This window comes from Trichoderma camerunense (genome assembly GCF_050948025.1).
Source record: "Trichoderma camerunense strain CBS 138272 chromosome Unknown V8C40scaffold_10, whole genome shotgun sequence".
NCBI lineage: Eukaryota > Fungi > Ascomycota > Sordariomycetes > Hypocreales > Hypocreaceae > Trichoderma > Trichoderma camerunense.
In genome coordinates, this window is record NW_028145360.1 from 1,024,447 (window position 1) to 1,042,182 (window position 17,736).

At 51.4% G+C, this 17,736-nt stretch overlaps 9 protein-coding genes across 9 annotated transcripts; 4 read left to right on the forward strand and 5 right to left on the reverse strand.

The window, feature by feature from the left end:
- The first annotated feature begins 501 nt into the window (after window positions 1-501).
- V8C40DRAFT_29013 (Cys/Met metabolism PLP-dependent enzyme-domain-containing protein) lies at window positions 502-2,480 on the forward strand. The gene is made up of 3 exons (XM_083222797.1): window positions 502-1,046; window positions 1,132-1,363; window positions 1,437-2,480. Exons 2-3 carry the CDS (start codon window positions 1,184-1,186, stop codon window positions 2,472-2,474), a joined length of 1,218 nt encoding a protein of 405 aa, XP_083072702.1. The 5' UTR covers window positions 502-1,046; window positions 1,132-1,183; the 3' UTR covers window positions 2,475-2,480.
- V8C40DRAFT_247073 (uncharacterized protein) lies at window positions 2,292-2,716 on the reverse strand. The gene has a single exon (XM_083216247.1). It carries the CDS (start codon window positions 2,693-2,695, stop codon window positions 2,486-2,488), a length of 210 nt encoding a protein of 69 aa, XP_083072703.1. The 5' UTR covers window positions 2,696-2,716; the 3' UTR covers window positions 2,292-2,485.
- A 194-nt stretch (window positions 2,717-2,910) lies between these two features.
- On the forward strand, window positions 2,911-4,590 carry V8C40DRAFT_247074 (chitin deacetylase family protein). Its single transcript, XM_083216248.1, has one exon. It carries the CDS (start codon window positions 3,248-3,250, stop codon window positions 4,058-4,060), a length of 813 nt encoding a protein of 270 aa, XP_083072704.1. The 5' UTR covers window positions 2,911-3,247; the 3' UTR covers window positions 4,061-4,590.
- Window positions 4,211-5,835, reverse strand: V8C40DRAFT_247075 (isoprenoid synthase domain-containing protein). The gene is made up of 3 exons (XM_083216249.1): window positions 5,692-5,835; window positions 4,558-5,637; window positions 4,211-4,454 (listed from the first exon to the last, which is right to left on the reverse strand). Exons 2-3 carry the CDS (start codon window positions 5,547-5,549, stop codon window positions 4,385-4,387), a joined length of 1,062 nt encoding a protein of 353 aa, XP_083072705.1. The 5' UTR covers window positions 5,550-5,637; window positions 5,692-5,835; the 3' UTR covers window positions 4,211-4,384.
- A 1,192-nt stretch (window positions 5,836-7,027) lies between these two features.
- Window positions 7,028-8,542, reverse strand: V8C40DRAFT_29136 (uncharacterized protein). Its single transcript, XM_083222798.1, has one exon. The coding sequence runs from the start codon at window positions 8,359-8,361 to the stop codon at window positions 7,339-7,341; it is 1,023 nt and encodes a 340-aa protein (XP_083072706.1). The 5' UTR covers window positions 8,362-8,542; the 3' UTR covers window positions 7,028-7,338.
- Window positions 8,543-10,848: 2,306 nt separating this feature from the next.
- V8C40DRAFT_29144 (uncharacterized protein) lies at window positions 10,849-11,183 on the forward strand. Its single transcript, XM_083222799.1, has one exon. The coding sequence runs from the start codon at window positions 10,896-10,898 to the stop codon at window positions 11,100-11,102; it is 207 nt and encodes a 68-aa protein (XP_083072707.1). The 5' UTR covers window positions 10,849-10,895; the 3' UTR covers window positions 11,103-11,183.
- A 356-nt stretch (window positions 11,184-11,539) lies between these two features.
- Window positions 11,540-13,644, reverse strand: V8C40DRAFT_247080 (rRNA-processing protein PWP1). Its single transcript, XM_083216250.1, has 2 exons — window positions 13,360-13,644; window positions 11,540-13,302 (listed from the first exon to the last, which is right to left on the reverse strand). The coding sequence occupies exons 1-2, from the start codon at window positions 13,608-13,610 to the stop codon at window positions 11,928-11,930; spliced, it is 1,626 nt and encodes a 541-aa protein (XP_083072708.1). The 5' UTR covers window positions 13,611-13,644; the 3' UTR covers window positions 11,540-11,927.
- Window positions 13,645-14,063: 419 nt separating this feature from the next.
- Window positions 14,064-17,180, forward strand: V8C40DRAFT_247081 (pre-mRNA splicing factor ATP-dependent RNA helicase prp16). Its single transcript, XM_083216251.1, has one exon. It carries the CDS (start codon window positions 14,150-14,152, stop codon window positions 17,072-17,074), a length of 2,925 nt encoding a protein of 974 aa, XP_083072709.1. The 5' UTR covers window positions 14,064-14,149; the 3' UTR covers window positions 17,075-17,180.
- On the reverse strand, window positions 17,079-17,729 carry V8C40DRAFT_247085 (Acylphosphatase-like domain-containing protein). The gene is made up of 5 exons (XM_083216252.1): window positions 17,676-17,729; window positions 17,583-17,613; window positions 17,515-17,527; window positions 17,391-17,460; window positions 17,079-17,335 (listed from the first exon to the last, which is right to left on the reverse strand). The coding sequence occupies exons 1-5, from the start codon at window positions 17,685-17,687 to the stop codon at window positions 17,186-17,188; spliced, it is 276 nt and encodes a 91-aa protein (XP_083072710.1). The 5' UTR covers window positions 17,688-17,729; the 3' UTR covers window positions 17,079-17,185.
- Between the last annotated feature and the right edge of the window lie 7 nt (window positions 17,730-17,736).

Here is a 17,736-nt window from a genome sequence, read left to right on the forward strand (position 1 = left end):
GATGTAGACGGCGGACGCACATTTGCCGCCGTCACATACCTTGCAAGGACAACTGTATAGTGGGGAGTTTGTATTTCGCATCCAACGATGCTTGCCGGTACGCCCCCCGATTCATGGGCTGGCAGACTCGGAGGGTTTATGAAGACGAGGGAATATTCAAGCAAGGAAAAGCAAGACGACTTAATGATAATCACTTATGTCGGCGATCACATGCTTGATCGCTAATACATCACATATTACGTTTGATATGTTCGTGCCACCGTCATCATGTCGACTTTCTCATCTGATAGAGTTTGTTTGTTCTGAATAAGCCCTAGGGTCGTGATGCATTGAACAAGGCATAAAGTCTGTGGTCCTACCAACTACTAATCACCAACGAATCATCAGAACTTTGTGATGTTGAAGGCGTGACGGTGCAACCCCCCACCGTGGTTGAATTTCTAATCTTGTCTCTCCGTTTCTCATGATGCTTCAATCATTTCTCCTTATTGCTACCCGATTTGTTTGGCCCTTTGAGCACCACTTGATGGCTACAACCACCGACTGCGGAAGCTGTAACTCCTCGGAGCAATTGCCTCTGAGCGGAAAACTGCGGCATACTCATACTTGTATGTGAATACAAGAGCAGAGCATTTGACAAGAGGGCGTGCTTGTCGGGTAATTACGCCCTAGTGTGGTGGAGTATGGATATTAATGTGACACGCAAACGCCCTGTGTTGACATTTTCTTTCTACTAACATGCAGCTTTTCTGCTGCAGAAATTTGGGTTTCTGCTAAAAAGCGATAAGATAGATTGACGTGATCAAGCTGGAACCAGCGGGATAGACTCCATAGTGGGTAATTGAACGCTTGAGTAATACAGCGACAACGGCGTTGAAGCGGGGCAAGAGAGTTGCGGATCGGGATATAAAGGCTAATGGACGGAGCTGCTTTTATCGAGCAGAAGGTTTGTTGAAGATGGGCACTGATGCTTTGGTTTAATCTGATCTCATCGGTCTGATTTGAATTTGATTATAATTTTGAATTGGCTTGAGTTGAGACATCAGGTATGTAATGGACATACAAACAGTGGCACTGAATACACTCACATATGACGACTTAATTGTACTAACAAACTCACCCATACACAAGCACAAGCACAAGGACACACAAACACAAACCACAAACCGCAGTCACAGTCACAATGGGCAACGCCTCAGACGAATACGTGCCCGACATTGCGGCGCTGTCGCTCGCCTCCAAGGCGGTGCACGCTGATGCTCGCATCGATGGCCACCCGGCCATTGCGCCCGGCCTGCACACCAGCACCACCTTTCGGTATCCCAACGATCCCGAGAGGCTCAAGCCCATTGCTGAGGTTGATGTAAGTGAGCGATGAAGATGAAAGATTCAGCAAGTAACAGGAAGCTTCTGATACTGACATAAAAACCATACAGACAACTAAGCCTCTCGACTTTCACATCTACTCGCGCCACACCAGCCCCAACATGGCTCGCTTTGAGGCCATCTTGACGTCCATTCTGGGCCAGCAGGCCATCACCTACGGATCAGGGCTGGCTTCCTTCCACGCCATGATCACGCACATCAACCCCAAGCGCGTTGCCATTGGAGATGGCTACCACGGCTGCCACGGCATTCTCAAGATCTTTGAGCGCCTCAACGGGCTCAAGTCGCTGCCGCTGGACTGCGACCTCTCGGAGCTGGGGCCCGGAGACATCATCCACGTCGAGACGCCCCTGAACCCAACGGGCGAGGCGCGCGACCTCAAGTACTATGCCGACAGGGCGCACAGCGTAGGCGCGTATCTGACTGTCGATGCGACGTTTGCGCCGCCTCCCCTTTTGGATCCGTTCGCCTGGGGCGCGGACATTGTGATGCACAGCGGCACAAAGTACATTGGAGGACACTCGGACATGCTGTGCGGCGTCCTGGCAGTCAACCCCAAGCACGAGACGTGGGTGAGCGACCTGCTCGCCGACAGACTGCTCCTGGGCTCCGTGATTGGCAGCCTGGAGGGCTGGCTGGGCATGCGATCGCTACGAACCCTGGAGCTGCGCGTCAACCGCCAGAGCGCCACGGCCACGGCGCTGGTGTCGTGGCTGGCGGAACAGGCCAAGGACGACAAGACGGCCGCCGGTAAGACGATTGAGAGGATCCAGCACGCCAGCCTGCAGCCCGAGGCCGCACAGGAGGGGAGCTGGCTGAGGCAGCAGATGCCCAACGGCTACGGGCCCGTCTTCGCCGTCACGCTGAAGAACAAGGAGCTGGCGAAGCGGCTTCCGGGGAAGCTGGGCTTGTTCCAGCACGCGACGAGCTTGGGAGGCGTGGAGAGTCTGGTTGAGTGGCGGGCGATGACGGATAGGACGGTGGACCAGAGGCTGTTGAGGGTGAGTGTTGGGGTGGAGAGTTTGGAGGACTTGAAGGCGGATCTGCAGCAGGGACTGGAGGCGTTGTTGAAGGAAGGGCTTGCTTAATTCATTGATAGCTAGATTGTATGATGGTTAAAAGTGAAAATGAGGAGAGTAAGAAGGGAGAAGGTGAGTGAACCCCCTGGCTGGGCACCAAAGCCGATCAAGTCAGTGATGAGGTTTTTTGACGGTATTTGCAATTGGATACTCATAAGAATGAATAAACAGAATGAATTGAAGCTTGTCAAGTTGTGCAATTGCATTCTAATAAAACATTGTAAAACCATGCATCTTTTTCTCTGTAAGGGGGTTGGTTGTAAAATGTTGAAGTGATCAATGCACGGGTACCGTAGCATGGAGATCTACTGTAATGTCCAAGCGAACTGGGCATCGAAAATCAATTACAGGGTCCCCCCCAATCAACACCCCCCTGGCACCGCTATCCGATAACTTAACTTGCACGCTCTCCTAGCCCCTGGCTAAACAGGACCGCGAAAGCCTCAATTACCCCAAAAACCCTTTCCCTTTCCCGCCACTAAGGCGGTCTCTTTTCGACCGAGAAGAAAAAAGACATCCCGCGCATCCCTTTTTTCTTCTTCCAATTGAATTGTATTAATCGCAATTGACGCAACGACGACTACGAGAACTTACACCAAAGTCGAAGAGAGATAAAGGAAAAAAGGGCATAGTTCAAACGGAAAGAAAGAGAGAGAGAGCATGCCAGCAGCAGGCGGCATTCCCGTCTCCTCACGCCGCCTCTCCTAACGAGGGCACAAGAATCGAATCTCGACCAACTCCTCCTCCATCCTCCTCCCGAAGATCCTTCCGATTCCCGGCCAATGCCGCGCCTCAACCTCTTCCGCCTGCCGACCACCCTCCGGCGCCGCGTCCGCCGCAACCGCCTGACGACGCAGATGCTACTGCTTGCCTTGCTCGTCCTGCTCGCCCTGCCGCTCTACTCCGTCTACTGCGTCTACAAGCCGCCGCGCTTCCTCATCGGCTATCTGCGCAACAAGTTCCCCGACGTGCTCTTCGAAGAACCCACCACAGAGAAAATCATTGCGCTGTCGCTTGATGATGCTCCCTCGGCGCACACGGACGAGATTATGCAGGTGCTGCGCGAAAACGACGCCCACGCCACGTTTTTTGTCATCGGGCAGCAGGTTGATGGTCGGGAGGCGATATTGAGGAAGTTGGTTGCGCAGGGCCACGAGCTGGGTAATCATGCTATGCGCGACGAGCCGTCCAGCAGCTTGAGCAACGACGAGCTCGAGAGGCAGGTCAAGGAGGTCAAGGCGCTGCTGACGACAGCGTACGAGGCCGAGGGCAAGATCTTGCCCAACAATTACTTCCGGCCTGGGTCTGGCTGGTTCAACCATCGCATGAGGGACCTGCTGGGTAATCGCGGCTTTCGTATCGTTCTGGGGAGCATATACCCTCACGACCCTCAGATTCCTTACCCTTCGACCAATGCCAGGCATATCTTGAGTATGGCACATCCCGGAGGCATCATTATCTGCCACGACAGAAGAGGCTGGACGGCTCCGATGTTGCGGATTGTGCTGCCGGAATTGAAGCGGCAGGGATATAGAATCGTCACCATTACGGATCTTGTGACGTCGGTTGAGCCACTGGGAGGTCGATCGTGGTGATTTCTTAATACAGGAAGGATTGCAAATGGGAAACATATTCACAAATACAATATGGAGGAGTCACTTTTTTCTTCTTTTATACACATTGATTGCTTTTTCTTCTGTTTTGTCTTTTTTTTTTTCGTGGCATTGGCGTGGGTCCGCATACAACACATTTACAAAGGGAAAAATATGGAGGGGCAAAGGTCAGGAATGAGAAGAGCATCGTTAAACAAGCCCCCGGCAGAAAAGGAGGGGAGTACTGGAGTTGGGGACTCACGGGAGCGTTGGAAAGCTATTCGCAGTAATATAAAGGAGGCGAAGGGGAAACAAAAAAAAAGGATATCAGAGGACTATTTCTAGTGATCCATCTTGGCGCAGAAGCTTCGCGAGATTATAGCGAGGGGATTTCAGCCTGGTTTCCAGAGAGGTTAGCTTATACCGTGTACTACGAGGTATCTAGTACTGCTAGGGTAATATTAAAGGTCTCACGGTTCTGGAAATTGAAAGATACGTACGAGAATTCCAGCAAGCCGGTGGCTATACGTCTATACCCGTCAACGAGCTCTCGTGCTAGGCTGTGAAGACTGTCATCGTGTACGAACTGACTGATGAACTCTCCGGCCGCCTCATCAAACTGCCGCACTGCGTCCTCTAGCTTCTGGAGCACCTGGGCCATAACATCGTCCAGTGTCGTTTCCGGAGTCAGGAGCGAACATACGACGTTGAGGACGCAGTCCGCGTTAAGTTCCTTTTTAAGCGATAGCGGGTCGTTGATAAAGCTCATCAGTACGTTGATCTGCCTCCGGAGGACGGGCATATGTGGCGAGCTGAGCATCTCCCGCGGCACGTCCCGGCCCATGGCGTAAGGAACCAGGGCGCAGAACAAGCCGCCGCCGATAGTACCCTCTCGGAACGCCATGTACTCGTCAAAGCTAGGAACAGTCTCGCTGAGGCGCATCTTCTGTTCGGTCGAGCAGGCATCAATGTAGATGGTGAGCTCATCGTACATACGCTCCCGCTCATGGAGCGGTGCCTCCTCTGCATACCGCCGCCCAAAGTCGACCAGCACGGCGTTGATGGCGTCGACTTCGCCGTCTAGAGATGTTCCGGGTAGATTCAACGCAGCCTTGGCGATTGCTAGCGTTCTCTCGCGCCATTGCTCGGCGCGGGCGAAGTCTGTCCCCAGGTCGCCTTCGACTGTGTCGATGGTGTCGTCCCAGCATACTACCCACACCACATACAACACCAGGGCCTCGAGACGCAGCTTGGGAGCGAGGGGATACCATAGGCATGCCGCCAGGGCAATATCATCGCGCAGACGGCGCTCAATCTGCAGATTGGGGGCTATGGTGGCGATCCTGAGGATGGTGTTGGTAGTGAGGGTGACGGAGTCTTGGTAGTGCTCGTTGAGGGTCTGAGGGGGCCAGGCTTGGAAAAGAGCTGTGAGGTTGGGGATGCGGAGGGTTTGGCCCTTGAGGGCGGCAATGAGGGCGGCTTGGGAGGACATGATTGATATTGGTGAAGTTTGGAATGGTTAAAATGTTGGAGGGGCGGATGAAAGAGAAGTTGAGATAGATACAGATGGTGGGGTGAGTCTGTGTTGCTTATTAGATGGCACCTTCCATATAAATAGGTACCGTTAGGCTTACCTATCTGGGACTTATTAATAGGTGGTGAAAAGAAAAGGTAGCTTCTTTTGATTCATGTGAGCTGCTTATATGCTCCCTATAAGTTACTACAGTGGTAAGCAATACCTACCTAGTAGAGAGAAAAACCATTAAATTGACATTCATTTTGTAACTGAAGCCATGGAAATACGTGAAAAGGCTCGAAAGGCTGGCGTGAGTTCTGCACAGCTTTAGCTCGGCCAGCAGCACATTGTGGCGCAGAACTCGCTTTGGGTAGGTATGTTACAGATCCAACACAGGGCTTAGCCAGGCCGCTAAATCTTGCATAGCCGCTATACCCATCTGGTGTATTAGAAGGAGGCGTCAGTTTCTCAAGGTCTCAGTGGGAGTTAAAAATGCTGTGAAGCTAGCAACCTGGCAGCCAGGTCAGAGTGCCGGCAGAGTATACACATAAGCTGCAAGGCTGCTGCCAGCTTACCTTTTTGCATGCAGCGGGGCAAATCTGTGTATGGTACAGCTTGTGGATAGTTAATATTCGGTAATATCCAGGTGGCTGTCATGTTCAACAGCCGGGGCATCAAAGAAGCAATCCAAGCAACTCAGGCTCAATATACTTCACATTGCATGTTTATTATATGTTTGGCAATGGTCAAACGTCCGAGCCGCAAATGCTTCCATCTATTGAACCATATATTTTGGGCGAGACGTTGCATTGCATTTTCTTTTGTACTTCTTTTATAGCTTAGACCGATGACTATCATCAATCTATTCGTATCCTGCACGTGAATTTCAACTACCAAAACGGACAGCTTCACTTCAACATCCCCCAGTCTTGCCATACACCAATCCCAACCCATCGGCACTCCGGCTTCCGAACCTCCCCTATTCCACCATCTACCAGAATTATCCCATACCGGCAAAAAAAAGTGCAGGCTAATTTCACCTTTCATCCACCAAACGGGCACCCATCCGCATCCTTTGAAACAATCAGCCGCAGCCCCATCACGCGATTGGCTGCGCGGCGCGTGGGGTGGGAGTTGAAACATCAGCAGGGATCACGTCAATCCTCCCGCTGACATTCTGTTTTTTCGCGTGGCATTCTCATCTTAGCTAGCTAGCTGCCATGTATGTCTAGAAGAGACAGACAGACGATCGGGCCGTCTGACTAGCTTCCTGTCTGCCTTCCAAATGCCGTATCATAAGCCGCTAATATCTGTCACCTGTATTACACAATAATCACAGACATGAATCAGCCACGGAGGGAAGAAAATGGTAAGGAAATGTCGTCAGCGGATAATATGTGCAGATTTGTGACTGGTAAGATATTCACATCATAAAATAAGAAAAAAAAATGGTAGAAAATCAAAAGACGCCAATTTAAAAAGTATTCCCATCCGTTATTCAACGCCACATCGTCTCCTGTTTCAGGTATATCAAGCAGCCAATCCAAGTACCTAGTAATGCTAATATTCTAGACCCCACACCGAATCCAATCCATGTCAACAGATAGAGTAGAAGAAGAGAAGAAGAAGAAGAAAAAAAAAAGGAAAAAGTCATCGCTCAAGCAGTTTGCTCATGGCGGTACAGCCTATGTCCGGACAATTTCGATATGTATGTACAATGACGCGGCAGCGGAGATTTTGCTGCTTCGCATTACCGGCTTGGACATTAGATCCAGAGCGGGGCCGCAGCTGCAGGAGCTGGGTGGCTAGGTTCCGTAAAGAAGAGGGAAGACAGGCCCTGAATCATGCTCAGATAGTCGTCGGGACGCAGCCTGACGAGGCCCTTGGAGCGGATGTACTCCAAGTCCTCGTCAGCTAGCTCCATCTGGGTCGCGGAGCTGTACTCTTCCGCAAGTTCCGTCAATTGACCCAATTCCGGTCCAAAAGGATTAGAGTTGGTTGCGTGGTGCTGCGCCGAGGTGGGAGGTTGCACAGGCAGGGGGGTCGGGGCTGCTTGAGCCGTAGGAGCCGTAGGAGTCTTAAGAGCCCTCGGGGCTGCGAAGGCTATTGGGGCGGTGGGGGCCGCAGGTGATGAAGGCTGTTTCAAAGATCGATTTGAGATGGACGAAGAGTGCGCTGAAGAGTGCGTCGATACGGACGGAGTTCGGGAAAAGGCCTGGAGACTCCGGGATGCGGCAGACAGATCTGAATCTCGAGAAATGCGGGATATGGATCGCGACCTGGCAACGGCGTCGACCGAGTTCTTCTTGGTATGCGTAGGAGAGCGCTGGGGAATCATCGGCGCACGCGCAGGCTCGGGCTCGACTGGGGCAGCAGGCTTGGTCGAATTCTTAAAGTAGCCTGAAAGGTGGTTCGGCTTGGGAGAAGGCGTACGCTCGCCTGTCGCAATGTCTGGGCTGGTTGGCGGCGTCGATTCGTTGGTGGCGAAGCTGTCGGAATCGTCGAGAGACTTGGCAGAGTTGGTTCGTAGAGGAGCAGTAGGAATAGCAGGGACAGCAGGGACAGCAGGGACAGCTGGGACGGCGGGGACAGCAGGAATAGCAGGACCGCCCTTGGCGCCCTTTGGCAGATCGGGCGCGTTGTATGAGAGCATGTTGGTAGTGTGAACAAGCTGGACGGGAGCCGAGATCTTGTGGCGAAGGGTATGCGAGCGCTGAGGGCCCTTGCCATCGCCGGAATCAGAGCCCAGCTTGAGCTTGCGCGTAGTAAAAGCTCGTGATAGAGACATGGTGGCGGTAGTTCGTTTGAGTTGGAGGAAACGAAATGGCCGGTTGACGATGGAGGAACGAAGGAGAGGTTAAAAGCAGGAGACGTGGCAGAAGAGAAGGACGATTGGTGTCACTCTGTATGACAGACTGACTCTTGTGCGAGCAACCACCACAAGCGAATGAGGTGGTCAGTGAGGTGAGGGACAAGATGCCACAACCCGATCTGGAAGTTGACTGTGAAGCCGTGTGACCAGCGCTCACTATCGAAGACGGCTGGGCTGATGACGGAGGACACACACAAGCAAGCTGGGAAACGTTGCACAGGGGGCCTCTTGGTGGAGGTGAATCCAAGCTCAAGTCGGAAGGTGACTTGCGGGATTCAATGACAGATGAGCGCCGAATGGCCGAGCAGATCTGCACTCAAACAGGCCAAGATAGAGATGGGAAAAAACGTGAAAAAATGAAGAGAAGATTCGCAACTTGGTTCACGCCAGGTGATGATGTTGCGAGTTGGTTTGTTGGTTGCGGTAAGGGCAAAGTTTGCGACTGGAAACTGTCCGGCTACCTTGTTTTCACTCTTGTTGCGAGTGTGTCGATGTACTGTTTGTGTGAGATGCAAAGATTGATTGCTGTCACACAAACGATCAGATAGGGCGGAGTGCTGTCCTGGTTGGCCGCTTGTCTTGTTTGAGATGCGAGCGAAGCTTTGTCCTTGGAGATGCCAAGTGGAGGGAGAGACGGCAACTCGTTGAATTTTTTTTTCTTTTGGTGAGAGAGAGAAAGGAGAGTAAGTGAGACAAGATAACAAGCAACTGAGTGCTAGAAGCAACGAAACGATCAACGTTTACAAGTTGAAGGAATCAAAGGCCGGGCTTTTTTTGAGATTGCCGAATGTGATGTGTCGAGAAGACGTGCCTTGATGTTTGAAAGAAAGGAGAGAAAACTGGGCGGCAAAAACAGCGTTTGCGTCGGGCAGTATGGCGTATAACGTGAAGAGGGAGAGAGACGATAAACGGACACGATACGGCACTGACGAAAGAAAAAGATGTCAAACAGCTGTAAATGCGCACTCGCAGCAAGAGAAGCGAATAACGGCGGCCGGTGCTATTGGGAGACGCAACGCAACACAGCCCTTCTCGGCGACGGAGAGCAAAAAGAAGGTTGAAAGGCGGGACGAGGCGCGCGATGAGGAAGAGGCAGCAGAAACAAGATATGGAGCAAGGCAAGGCAAGGCAGGGCCCTGGGGCTACTGTACTGTACTGTCTGTTAGGCATTTCCCGCAGCAAACGAACCCATGATGCCTGCGCTTGTTCTTGTCCTCACATCTGCCGCATCCCTGCTGGCCCATTCCCCATTCACGCCGGCCACGCCAGGCCCGCCTGATTGGCCCAGCTGGCGACTCATCACCAGCTCGAGGCTTCAAACCCCTGGCTAAGGCTCAGGCCAGGCTCCGACCCATGCCCGTTCGGGAGGGTGCAGAATGAAAGGATGGTGCGAAAAAATGCAGGGAAGCGCCCTCTTGCATTTCGGCCAATGGTCATGAGCCAAGTTGTTGGCCACCATCACAGTGGCGGCCCTTTTTTTTGTTCGCTTTTTCTTCTATCTTTGTTGGTTGATGGAATGGCGATGGAGCAGCTGCTATTATCCGGTGGAGGGGACACTGTGTGGGTGGGTGGGTTGAGTGAGTTGAATCGGGCTGCAGGTAACCAAAGTTGATCTCGCCTCCGGACGGACAGAATGATGAGGATGGAGCGTATAAGTGAGACGACAAGGATCGGATCCGGCCACCGAGTACTACTAGGTAGGTAGAGGATGCATGTATACATCTACAGGCATCTGCTGCCTGCTCGCAGTCATACCATCGATCGGATATGGTTGTACAGCTATTACAAGTAAGTACTATTAGATGGCTAGGAAGTGCTCGGCCAACTTGAGAATTCAAACCTACCTAGCTGTCAGATACTGTGCAGCTTTGATTGTGGCGCTTTGCTCACAGCAAAATCTTTTTCCATCGAGTTTCTCCGTTTTTTCGTCTGTCTCTTTGTCCGCGCATGAATGCTGCCAACTAGCGGAAACACGACTCAAGAGAGGTACCAACTGCGTGTACATACATGTGCATGTGCATTCTGCACGCCGAATAAACAACAGCCCGGCAAAACAACGCCCGTGATGCATCTACTCCTATCCATTCACATGGTATCCCCTCTGTTTCGATCCCAATCATGCATGCAATATGCCCCCAAACCCCCAAACCTAGACCCTCTCCGTCCGTACCTGCATCTGCAGAAACATCCCAAAAGACAGATCAATGCCATTCACGGGCATTTGTTACACCCGCAAGCCACTAATCAGCCACCAGCATCAATACCCATCAGGCCCTGTCAAAAAAAACAACCACCACCAGCCAATCGCCGTCCAAAGTCAGCGGAGAAAACAGGCCGATCTTGCCTCTGGCAACTGCAAACACTGAGAGCCGGCGCCGCGTGATTGGCTCCGGCTTGCTGGTCCCCTGTCTTGCCGCGCTGTTTCAGGGCCCTTTTTAGCATTGTGCCTGATGGCTTGCGAGGCTCCCCCCTGTTCATCAGACGCCTCCAGGGGACTTTGTGCCTTTCGAGCCTGGTTCTTGGGTTTCTTTTTTTTCACGAGGCGCGTTATTCGAAACCTCGCCAGAGCAAGGAGTGCATCTGCCGCTGATCCTGTGGCTGTTGGGTCTATTTGCCCGATGCTAGCAAATTTGGAGTGCTACGTTGAAAAATGTTGAGCCCGTTCATTGCGCGATTACTGCTCAGCTGTCCACTCTTCTTCAAAAACACAAACGCCATTGACAAAGCTCAGCTCCGCCATTGCTTCAAACTCGCAAATGCTACTGTACTGTATGGATACGCACTGCTTGCTTATCAGAAGCTAGAAAGAAAAAATCTCTTCAAGCCGTGATCCATCCGCCGGTAAATCGAACCGCTAACTCAACAGCCGATCCGCCACCGGACGGCGCCATTTCCAGGCACAAACTCAATGGCCTCGTCGCTCCCGGTTGTGCTAAGAAAACGGGCTTCTGTTCCAAGCGGGCCAAAGCCCGCTCCATACAGTACGTATCTGACAGATGCAAAAAAGGCCGGTAGGATAGCAAACAAAGCCCTGCTTGCATGTGCGTGCATGTGCGTGTTGTTCGGAAGGTTGACCGCAAGTGCCGGCGTGGGATTCTCTTAGTCGACAAACATTGTTAGGTTATTTATAGCGAAACGGCATGATGCCAACCGTTTCAGATGCGGCGTGTTAAACCCCGTGTTTGGAAACCATTCAAGCGTTGAGATGGTGAGATCTCACCTCCATCTTTGGACTGTATCAGATGGTTTTCCTTCCAGAAGAAAATTATCACGTATTTCGCAAGGCTAGATGATTCTTCCAGAATCGACAAGTCTATTGAACATCCAAACATTACCCATGATATTCCCCCAACCGCATCGCCGGTATCAGCCCGGCATGTACAGCTCCGAGGTATCATCCATGATTACACTGCTAAAAACCACGCCACGTTCCAGATATATAGCATTCCATCATCATCCGGGGGCTGCATGAACCGTCCTGTTTAATCCTCATCCATGGAGTCTCCTTCCTCTTTTTCCTCCTCTCCCTCATCCTCGCTTGAACTGCTCTCGTCATCGTTCACACCGACCAGTCGGTCTTCGGTAACCCCCTCCCTCTGTGCGGGGACACGCTGAGCAAAAGCACTTCGGACGCCAGCGTTGGTGCTGGTATCCCAGACGTGCATGCTGCCGGAGCTGCCAGCAACGGCCAGTCGGAAAGCAACCTCTGGATCAGGAGCAAAAGTCGTGGCAAACACCTTACCCACGTCCAAGTTGCGCGAAACGACGAGTGAAGGGCCGGTGGGCTGAATGTTCCACAGCTTAACCGTCTTGTCAGTTGATCCGGTAGCCATGAAGCCTGGAATCACGCTGTTGATGTCAAACGAGGACACAGACTCATCGTGCGCCTGCAGGGTCCACACTGCCTTGGTGGCCTCTGGGGTTGATGGGGCGTTTCGGATGTCGTGATAGTGAATGACGCCGTTTTCCGTAGAGACGTAAAAGTAGTTTTGGTCGTGAGGGTCCCATCGAATATTCTCAACGTCACTCTCAACACCCCATCGTGGTGCCTTTGCATCGGGCGCTCTCATATCGGCCGCGACAACTGTTCGGTCATAGCTTCCACTGAGAAGGACAGTAGGCTCGGCTGTGTGCCAGGCGAGAGAGCACACCTTGTCGGTGTGGTATGAATATGACTTGGCGCACTTGGCTGTGTTGAGGTCCCAGAGCTTGATCGTCTTGTCCGCAGAGGCCGAAGCGAGCAGGTTTCGGTGCTTGCGGTTGGCTGCAAGAGACAGAACGGCATCCACGTGGTATTCGTCATTCGTCTTGGCCTTCTTCTTCTTCTGCTTCTTCTTCTTTTCGCCCGACTGGGGATTTGCGCCCTGGCCAAGAATGGCATTGGGGTACATGCAGTCGACAGTGTCAAGATCCCAAACCTCAATATCAGGGTCCATGGTACCAACGGCGACAAAGTTACCCCTGCCATCCTTGGGCGCGTCTGTTGAGTTGTTGACCGGAATGTCAAGCCACTCTACGCAGAGGGGAATTGCCGGCAGCATGATGTCGTGGTGAACGTAGAGGTTGTCACTTTCGTCTTCGTAAACGTAAACCTCCAGGTGGGCCAATTCGTCTTCGACCTTGGCCGACAGGATCAAGTTGTCAGTCGCCAAGACTTGAAGGTCCTCTCTGTCTTCGTCCTCTTCGTCGTCCTGCAGTGTAATATAAGGGTCGTCCTTGTTTGACTCATAATACGCAAGTGACTTGACATTCCCAAACATGCCCATGCTTCCGTTGGCGGCGGGCGCAACGTTCTCGTCGTCGTCGTCGTCGTCGTAGTGTTCCAAGTCATATTCTTTCAGGTCGTCATCGTCGTACCTATTTACTGTATTAGCAAAATGTTGACCGATGATAACAATGGTTGATCAAGCGTACTTGGCAGCAGGCTGAGCTTTCTCCTTTGTTTCTTCTTTCTCGCCCATGTCCTCATCCTTGCCTTCATCTTCTTCCTCTGCGTCTTCGCCGTCTTCCTGAGCTTCCTTCAGATCATCCTCTGCGTCGTTGAGCTGCAGCTTAGCCAATTCAGCTATTCTCTCAAATTCAGATTCGTCAAGCTTGTAGACCTGAGGAAACTGTGCCGCGAAGCCGCGCGGCACCCACTGGGCAGCGGTTATCATGGAAGACATTGTGCAAATGCCTAGGGTATCTTGAACTTTGCAGTGTAACTTTTTTCTCGATTCGCAGACTCGCTCCAAATATTTTGCCCAAAAATTTCTATGGTGGGGTTTATCGATAAGCGTCCGACGCACCCTTGACGGAAGCTGTGGAGCTTTGGTGTCTTCAGGTTGAAGAGATCCAATGCCATTTCAGGAGCAGCATGCCTATAACTATAACTATCTACAACAGCATCTCACAGAAATGAGTTCAACACGTCAAATAACAAGATTATAAAATATCTGGAATATTCAAAACATATCTAAAGGAAGTAATTACTACAAGATGAAGAGTAGCTGTTACTGGCTGTCTGAATGCCACCTTAATCACATGATTTAGTGTGCTCTTACAAAGCTCTCTGGTGGCATCGGCGCTATAAGTAGGTACCCCAAATACAGTAAAATCACTGTGCGTGCACTGCCCATCTTTTCCCGTTTTCTCTAGACTCCCATAATTTCACCTCGTCGCGTTGCTGCTACCTGGCGCATTACCGCGATCGGAGGATTCAATCATGGTGTCGGAAGCTGATTACGACGGGTTCAATCCCAAACGGAGGAGGCTCGAATTCTCCAGATCCAGGGGCAACAAGTACCAAGATGGATCTCGAAGCTCTACACCACGCGGCCAGTCTCGATATCCTTCAACGCCTCGAGAACCCGACCAACCCCAGCCAACAGAGGAGGATTCTTTGGCGCTGGATCGCGATTGGTACGGCGGTGACGAATTTGGAGGACACACGTTTGGCGATGAGGCGTATAACCCGTTCGCATCCTACGAGCTTTCGGCATGGGAGAGCCAGCAACAGGAGTCGGCCAAGGCCGAGAAGATGACGAGCCGATATGACGCCAGGCAGGAGCAGAGAAGGCGAGAAAACGATGCCTGGGAAACCAATCGAATGCTGGTATCCGGTGTAGCACAACGAAGGGATCTTGCCGCCGACTTCGACGAGGAGGAAGCAACCAGAGTTCACCTGCTCGTTCACGATCTACGGCCGCCATTTCTGGACGGAAAGACAATCTTCACCAAACAGCTCGAGCCTGTTCCGGCCGTCAGGGACTATCAAAGCGACATGGCCGTCTTCAGTCGGAAAGGAAGCAGGGTTGTGAAGGAAGCCCGCCAGCAAAGAGAGCGGCAGAAGCAGGCACACGAAGCTACAAGCATTACGGGTACAGCTCTTGGGAATATTATGGGAGCTAAAGAGGAGGATGGCGATAGTGCGCTACCGATGCCTGCCGAGGAGGATGTCGAAAAGAGCGAACGCAAGGGCAACAAGTTCAGTGAGCACATCAAGAATGCAGAGGGGGCCAGCGATTTCAGCAAGAGTAAGACGTTGCGCGAGCAACGAGAATACCTGCCCGCATTTGCGGTCCGCGAAGAGCTTCTACGAGTGATACGAGAGAACCAAGTGATTATCGTAATCGGCGAGACGGGTTCAGGAAAGACAACTCAGCTCACCCAATTTCTGTACGAAGATGGCTACGGGAAGACTGGTATGATTGGATGTACGCAACCACGACGAGTAGCCGCAATGAGTGTTGCCAAGCGTGTAGCCGAAGAGATGGAAGTCAAGTTGGGGAGCACAGTTGGGTATGCCATTCGATTCGAGGACTGCACCAGCAACGACACAACCATCAAGTATCTGACGGATGGAATTTTACTCCGAGAGTCACTCAACGAACCTGACCTGGACAGATATTCCTGCATTATCATGGATGAAGCTCACGAACGTGCGTTGAACACTGACATCTTGATGGGACTATTTAAGAAGATATTGCAAAGGCGGCGAGATTTGAAGCTCATTGTCACGTCTGCGACGATGAATGCAAAGAAGTTTTCCGACTTTTTTGGCGGTGCCCCTGAATTTACGATCCCGGGACGAACCTTCCCCGTCGACGTCCTGTTCCACCGATCTCCCGTCGAAGATTATGTCGATCAGGCAGTCCAACAAGTACTATCCATCCATGTATCCATGGATGCTGGCGATATTCTTGTGTTCATGACCGGTCAGGAAGACATTGAAATCACATGCGAGTTGGTTCAGAAACGCCTGGACGCTTTGAATGATCCGCCAAAGTTGAGCATATTGCCAATTTACAGTCAAATGCCGGCAGACCTACAGGCCAAGATCTTTGACAGGGCGGCTCCAGGAGTTCGCAAATGCATTGTTGCGACAAACATTGCCGAGACGAGTTTGACTGTCGACGGTATCAAGTATGTTGTTGACGCAGGCTACTCAAAAATGAAGGTGTACAACCCAAAGATGGGCATGGATACTCTTCAGATTACGCCTATCTCCCAGGCCAATGCAGGACAGCGTTCAGGTCGTGCTGGTCGAACAGGGCCAGGAAAGGCGTTTCGCCTGTACACCGAAAAGGCATTCAAGGAAGAGTTGTACATACAAACAATTCCCGAAATTCAGCGGACGAATTTATCCAACACGGTTCTGATGCTAAAATCACTTGGAGTCAAAGACCTGCTGGATTTTGACTTTATGGATCCACCTCCCCAAGATACCATTTCCACATCCATGTTCGATCTATGGGCTCTGGGAGCTCTAGACAATTTAGGAGAGCTGACCGAACTCGGGCGGAAGATGAGTGCCTTCCCCATGGACCCTCCCCTGGCCAAGCTCCTCATTACTGCGGAAGAGTACGGCTGCAGCGAAGAAATGGTTACGATTGTATCCATGTTGTCCGTGCCAAACGTATTTTACCGACCAAAAGAGCGGCAAGACGAAGCCGATACGCAGCGAGAGAAGTTTTGGGTTCATGAGTCGGACCATCTTACCTACCTCCAAGTTTATTCGGCATGGAAAGCCAACGGATATTCGGACGGGTGGTGCATCAAGCATTTCCTTCACGCCAAGTCTCTAAGACGTGCAAAGGAAATTCGAGAACAGCTTTTGGATATCGTAAAGATGCAGAAGATGCAACTGATTAGCTGCGGCATGGACTGGGATGTTATTCGCAAGTGCATCTGCTCTGGATACTACCACCAAGCGGCCAAGTACAAGGGATCTGGCGAATACACCAACTTGCGAACAAATCTCGGAGTGCAGCTGCACCCCACAAGTGCCTTATACGCTGGTCATCCACCGGATTACATTGTATACCACGAACTTATCTTGACGTCCAAAGTGTATGTCTCGACCGTCACGGCAGTTGACCCTCACTGGTTGGCAGATCTCGGCGGCGTCTTTTACTCCATCAAGGAGAAGGGCTATTCAATTCGAGACAAGCGCATCACCGAGACAGAGTTCAACCGCAAGATGGAAATTGAGGCGAAGATGGCGGAAGACAAGCGTCTCGACGAGGAGCGTAAACTGGCCGAGGCTGAACGAACAGTCAAGAAAAAGTCCGACAAGGACGAGAAGAAGTTTACCGTCCAAGGTGCGGTAAAGAAGCCAGTGATCAAGAGAAGGGGAAGAGGGTTCTAGTCTTGGATTGGGTAATTATAATGTATATTTCATGTGGATAGGTTATTTTAGCATAGCGTAGGTCTCAGGACATTATTTTGGGATTTAATAGACATCATTTGGATGACTCTCTCAACGACGGACTTCGAACGGACCATCCCCTTCCACCACGTCGCGGTCTTCCTTGGTAACTTTGGTGACATTGGCATGGCCTGGGCCTTTGTTGATATCATTGAAGAACATCTGCATGATATCATCGCTGCCCTGGGCTTCACCCTCGACCTGTTCATGGCATACATGAGCTCTCAACTCCTCTTCCTCGAGTAGGATAACTCACCGTGTCATCGATAGTGTTGCGGCACCATCCTGTCACGCCATACTGCTGGGCTTTCTTTCTCGTAAAGTACCTATGACTGATTAATCCCTAGGCGCATGCCCAAGAAGGCTGAATCTGATCATACCGAAATCCCACGCCTTGCGGAACTCGATGTTAGCTAGTGGGAGTCGATGACAGCATCCATTCACTTACCTTGGACAAACCCGTGAACCTCAAAGTATACCTAGAGAAGCACGTAAGAATCCGCATTCAAACCTTTAAAAAAAAACACATTCAAAACCCTACTCTTTTTACCATTTCTAAACAATAATCTGGTTTATCACTTCTTTATCATTGGGAAGAGTCC

Coding starts and splice junctions, on each gene's coding strand:
- V8C40DRAFT_29144 (XM_083222799.1), top strand. CDS start 10,896: ATGGCTTGCGAGGCTCCCCCCTGTTCATCAGACGCCTCCAGGGGACTT.
- V8C40DRAFT_247081 (XM_083216251.1), top strand. CDS start 14,150: ATGGTGTCGGAAGCTGATTACGACGGGTTCAATCCCAAACGGAGGAGG.
- V8C40DRAFT_247073 (XM_083216247.1), bottom strand. CDS start 2,695: ATGGTTTTACAATGTTTTATTAGAATGCAATTGCACAACTTGACAAGC.
- V8C40DRAFT_29013 (XM_083222797.1), top strand. CDS start 1,184: ATGGGCAACGCCTCAGACGAATACGTGCCCGACATTGCGGCGCTGTCG. Junction 1,364..1,436: donor AGCCCATTGCTGAGGTTGAT/GTAAGTGAGCGA, acceptor AAAACCATACAG/ACAACTAAGCCTCTCGACTT.
- V8C40DRAFT_247074 (XM_083216248.1), top strand. CDS start 3,248: ATGCCGCGCCTCAACCTCTTCCGCCTGCCGACCACCCTCCGGCGCCGC.
- V8C40DRAFT_247085 (XM_083216252.1), bottom strand. Junction 17,336..17,390: donor GCAACACTATCGATGACACG/GTGAGTTATCCT, acceptor TGCCATGAACAG/GTCGAGGGTGAAGCCCAGGG.
- V8C40DRAFT_29136 (XM_083222798.1), bottom strand. CDS start 8,361: ATGTCTCTATCACGAGCTTTTACTACGCGCAAGCTCAAGCTGGGCTCT.
- V8C40DRAFT_247075 (XM_083216249.1), bottom strand. CDS start 5,549: ATGTCCTCCCAAGCCGCCCTCATTGCCGCCCTCAAGGGCCAAACCCTC. Junction 4,455..4,557: donor ACCGGCTTGCTGGAATTCTC/GTACGTATCTTT, acceptor TCTGGAAACCAG/GCTGAAATCCCCTCGCTATA.
- V8C40DRAFT_247080 (XM_083216250.1), bottom strand. CDS start 13,610: ATGTCTTCCATGATAACCGCTGCCCAGTGGGTGCCGCGCGGCTTCGCG. Junction 13,303..13,359: donor AAAGCTCAGCCTGCTGCCAA/GTACGCTTGATC, acceptor TACAGTAAATAG/GTACGACGATGACGACCTGA.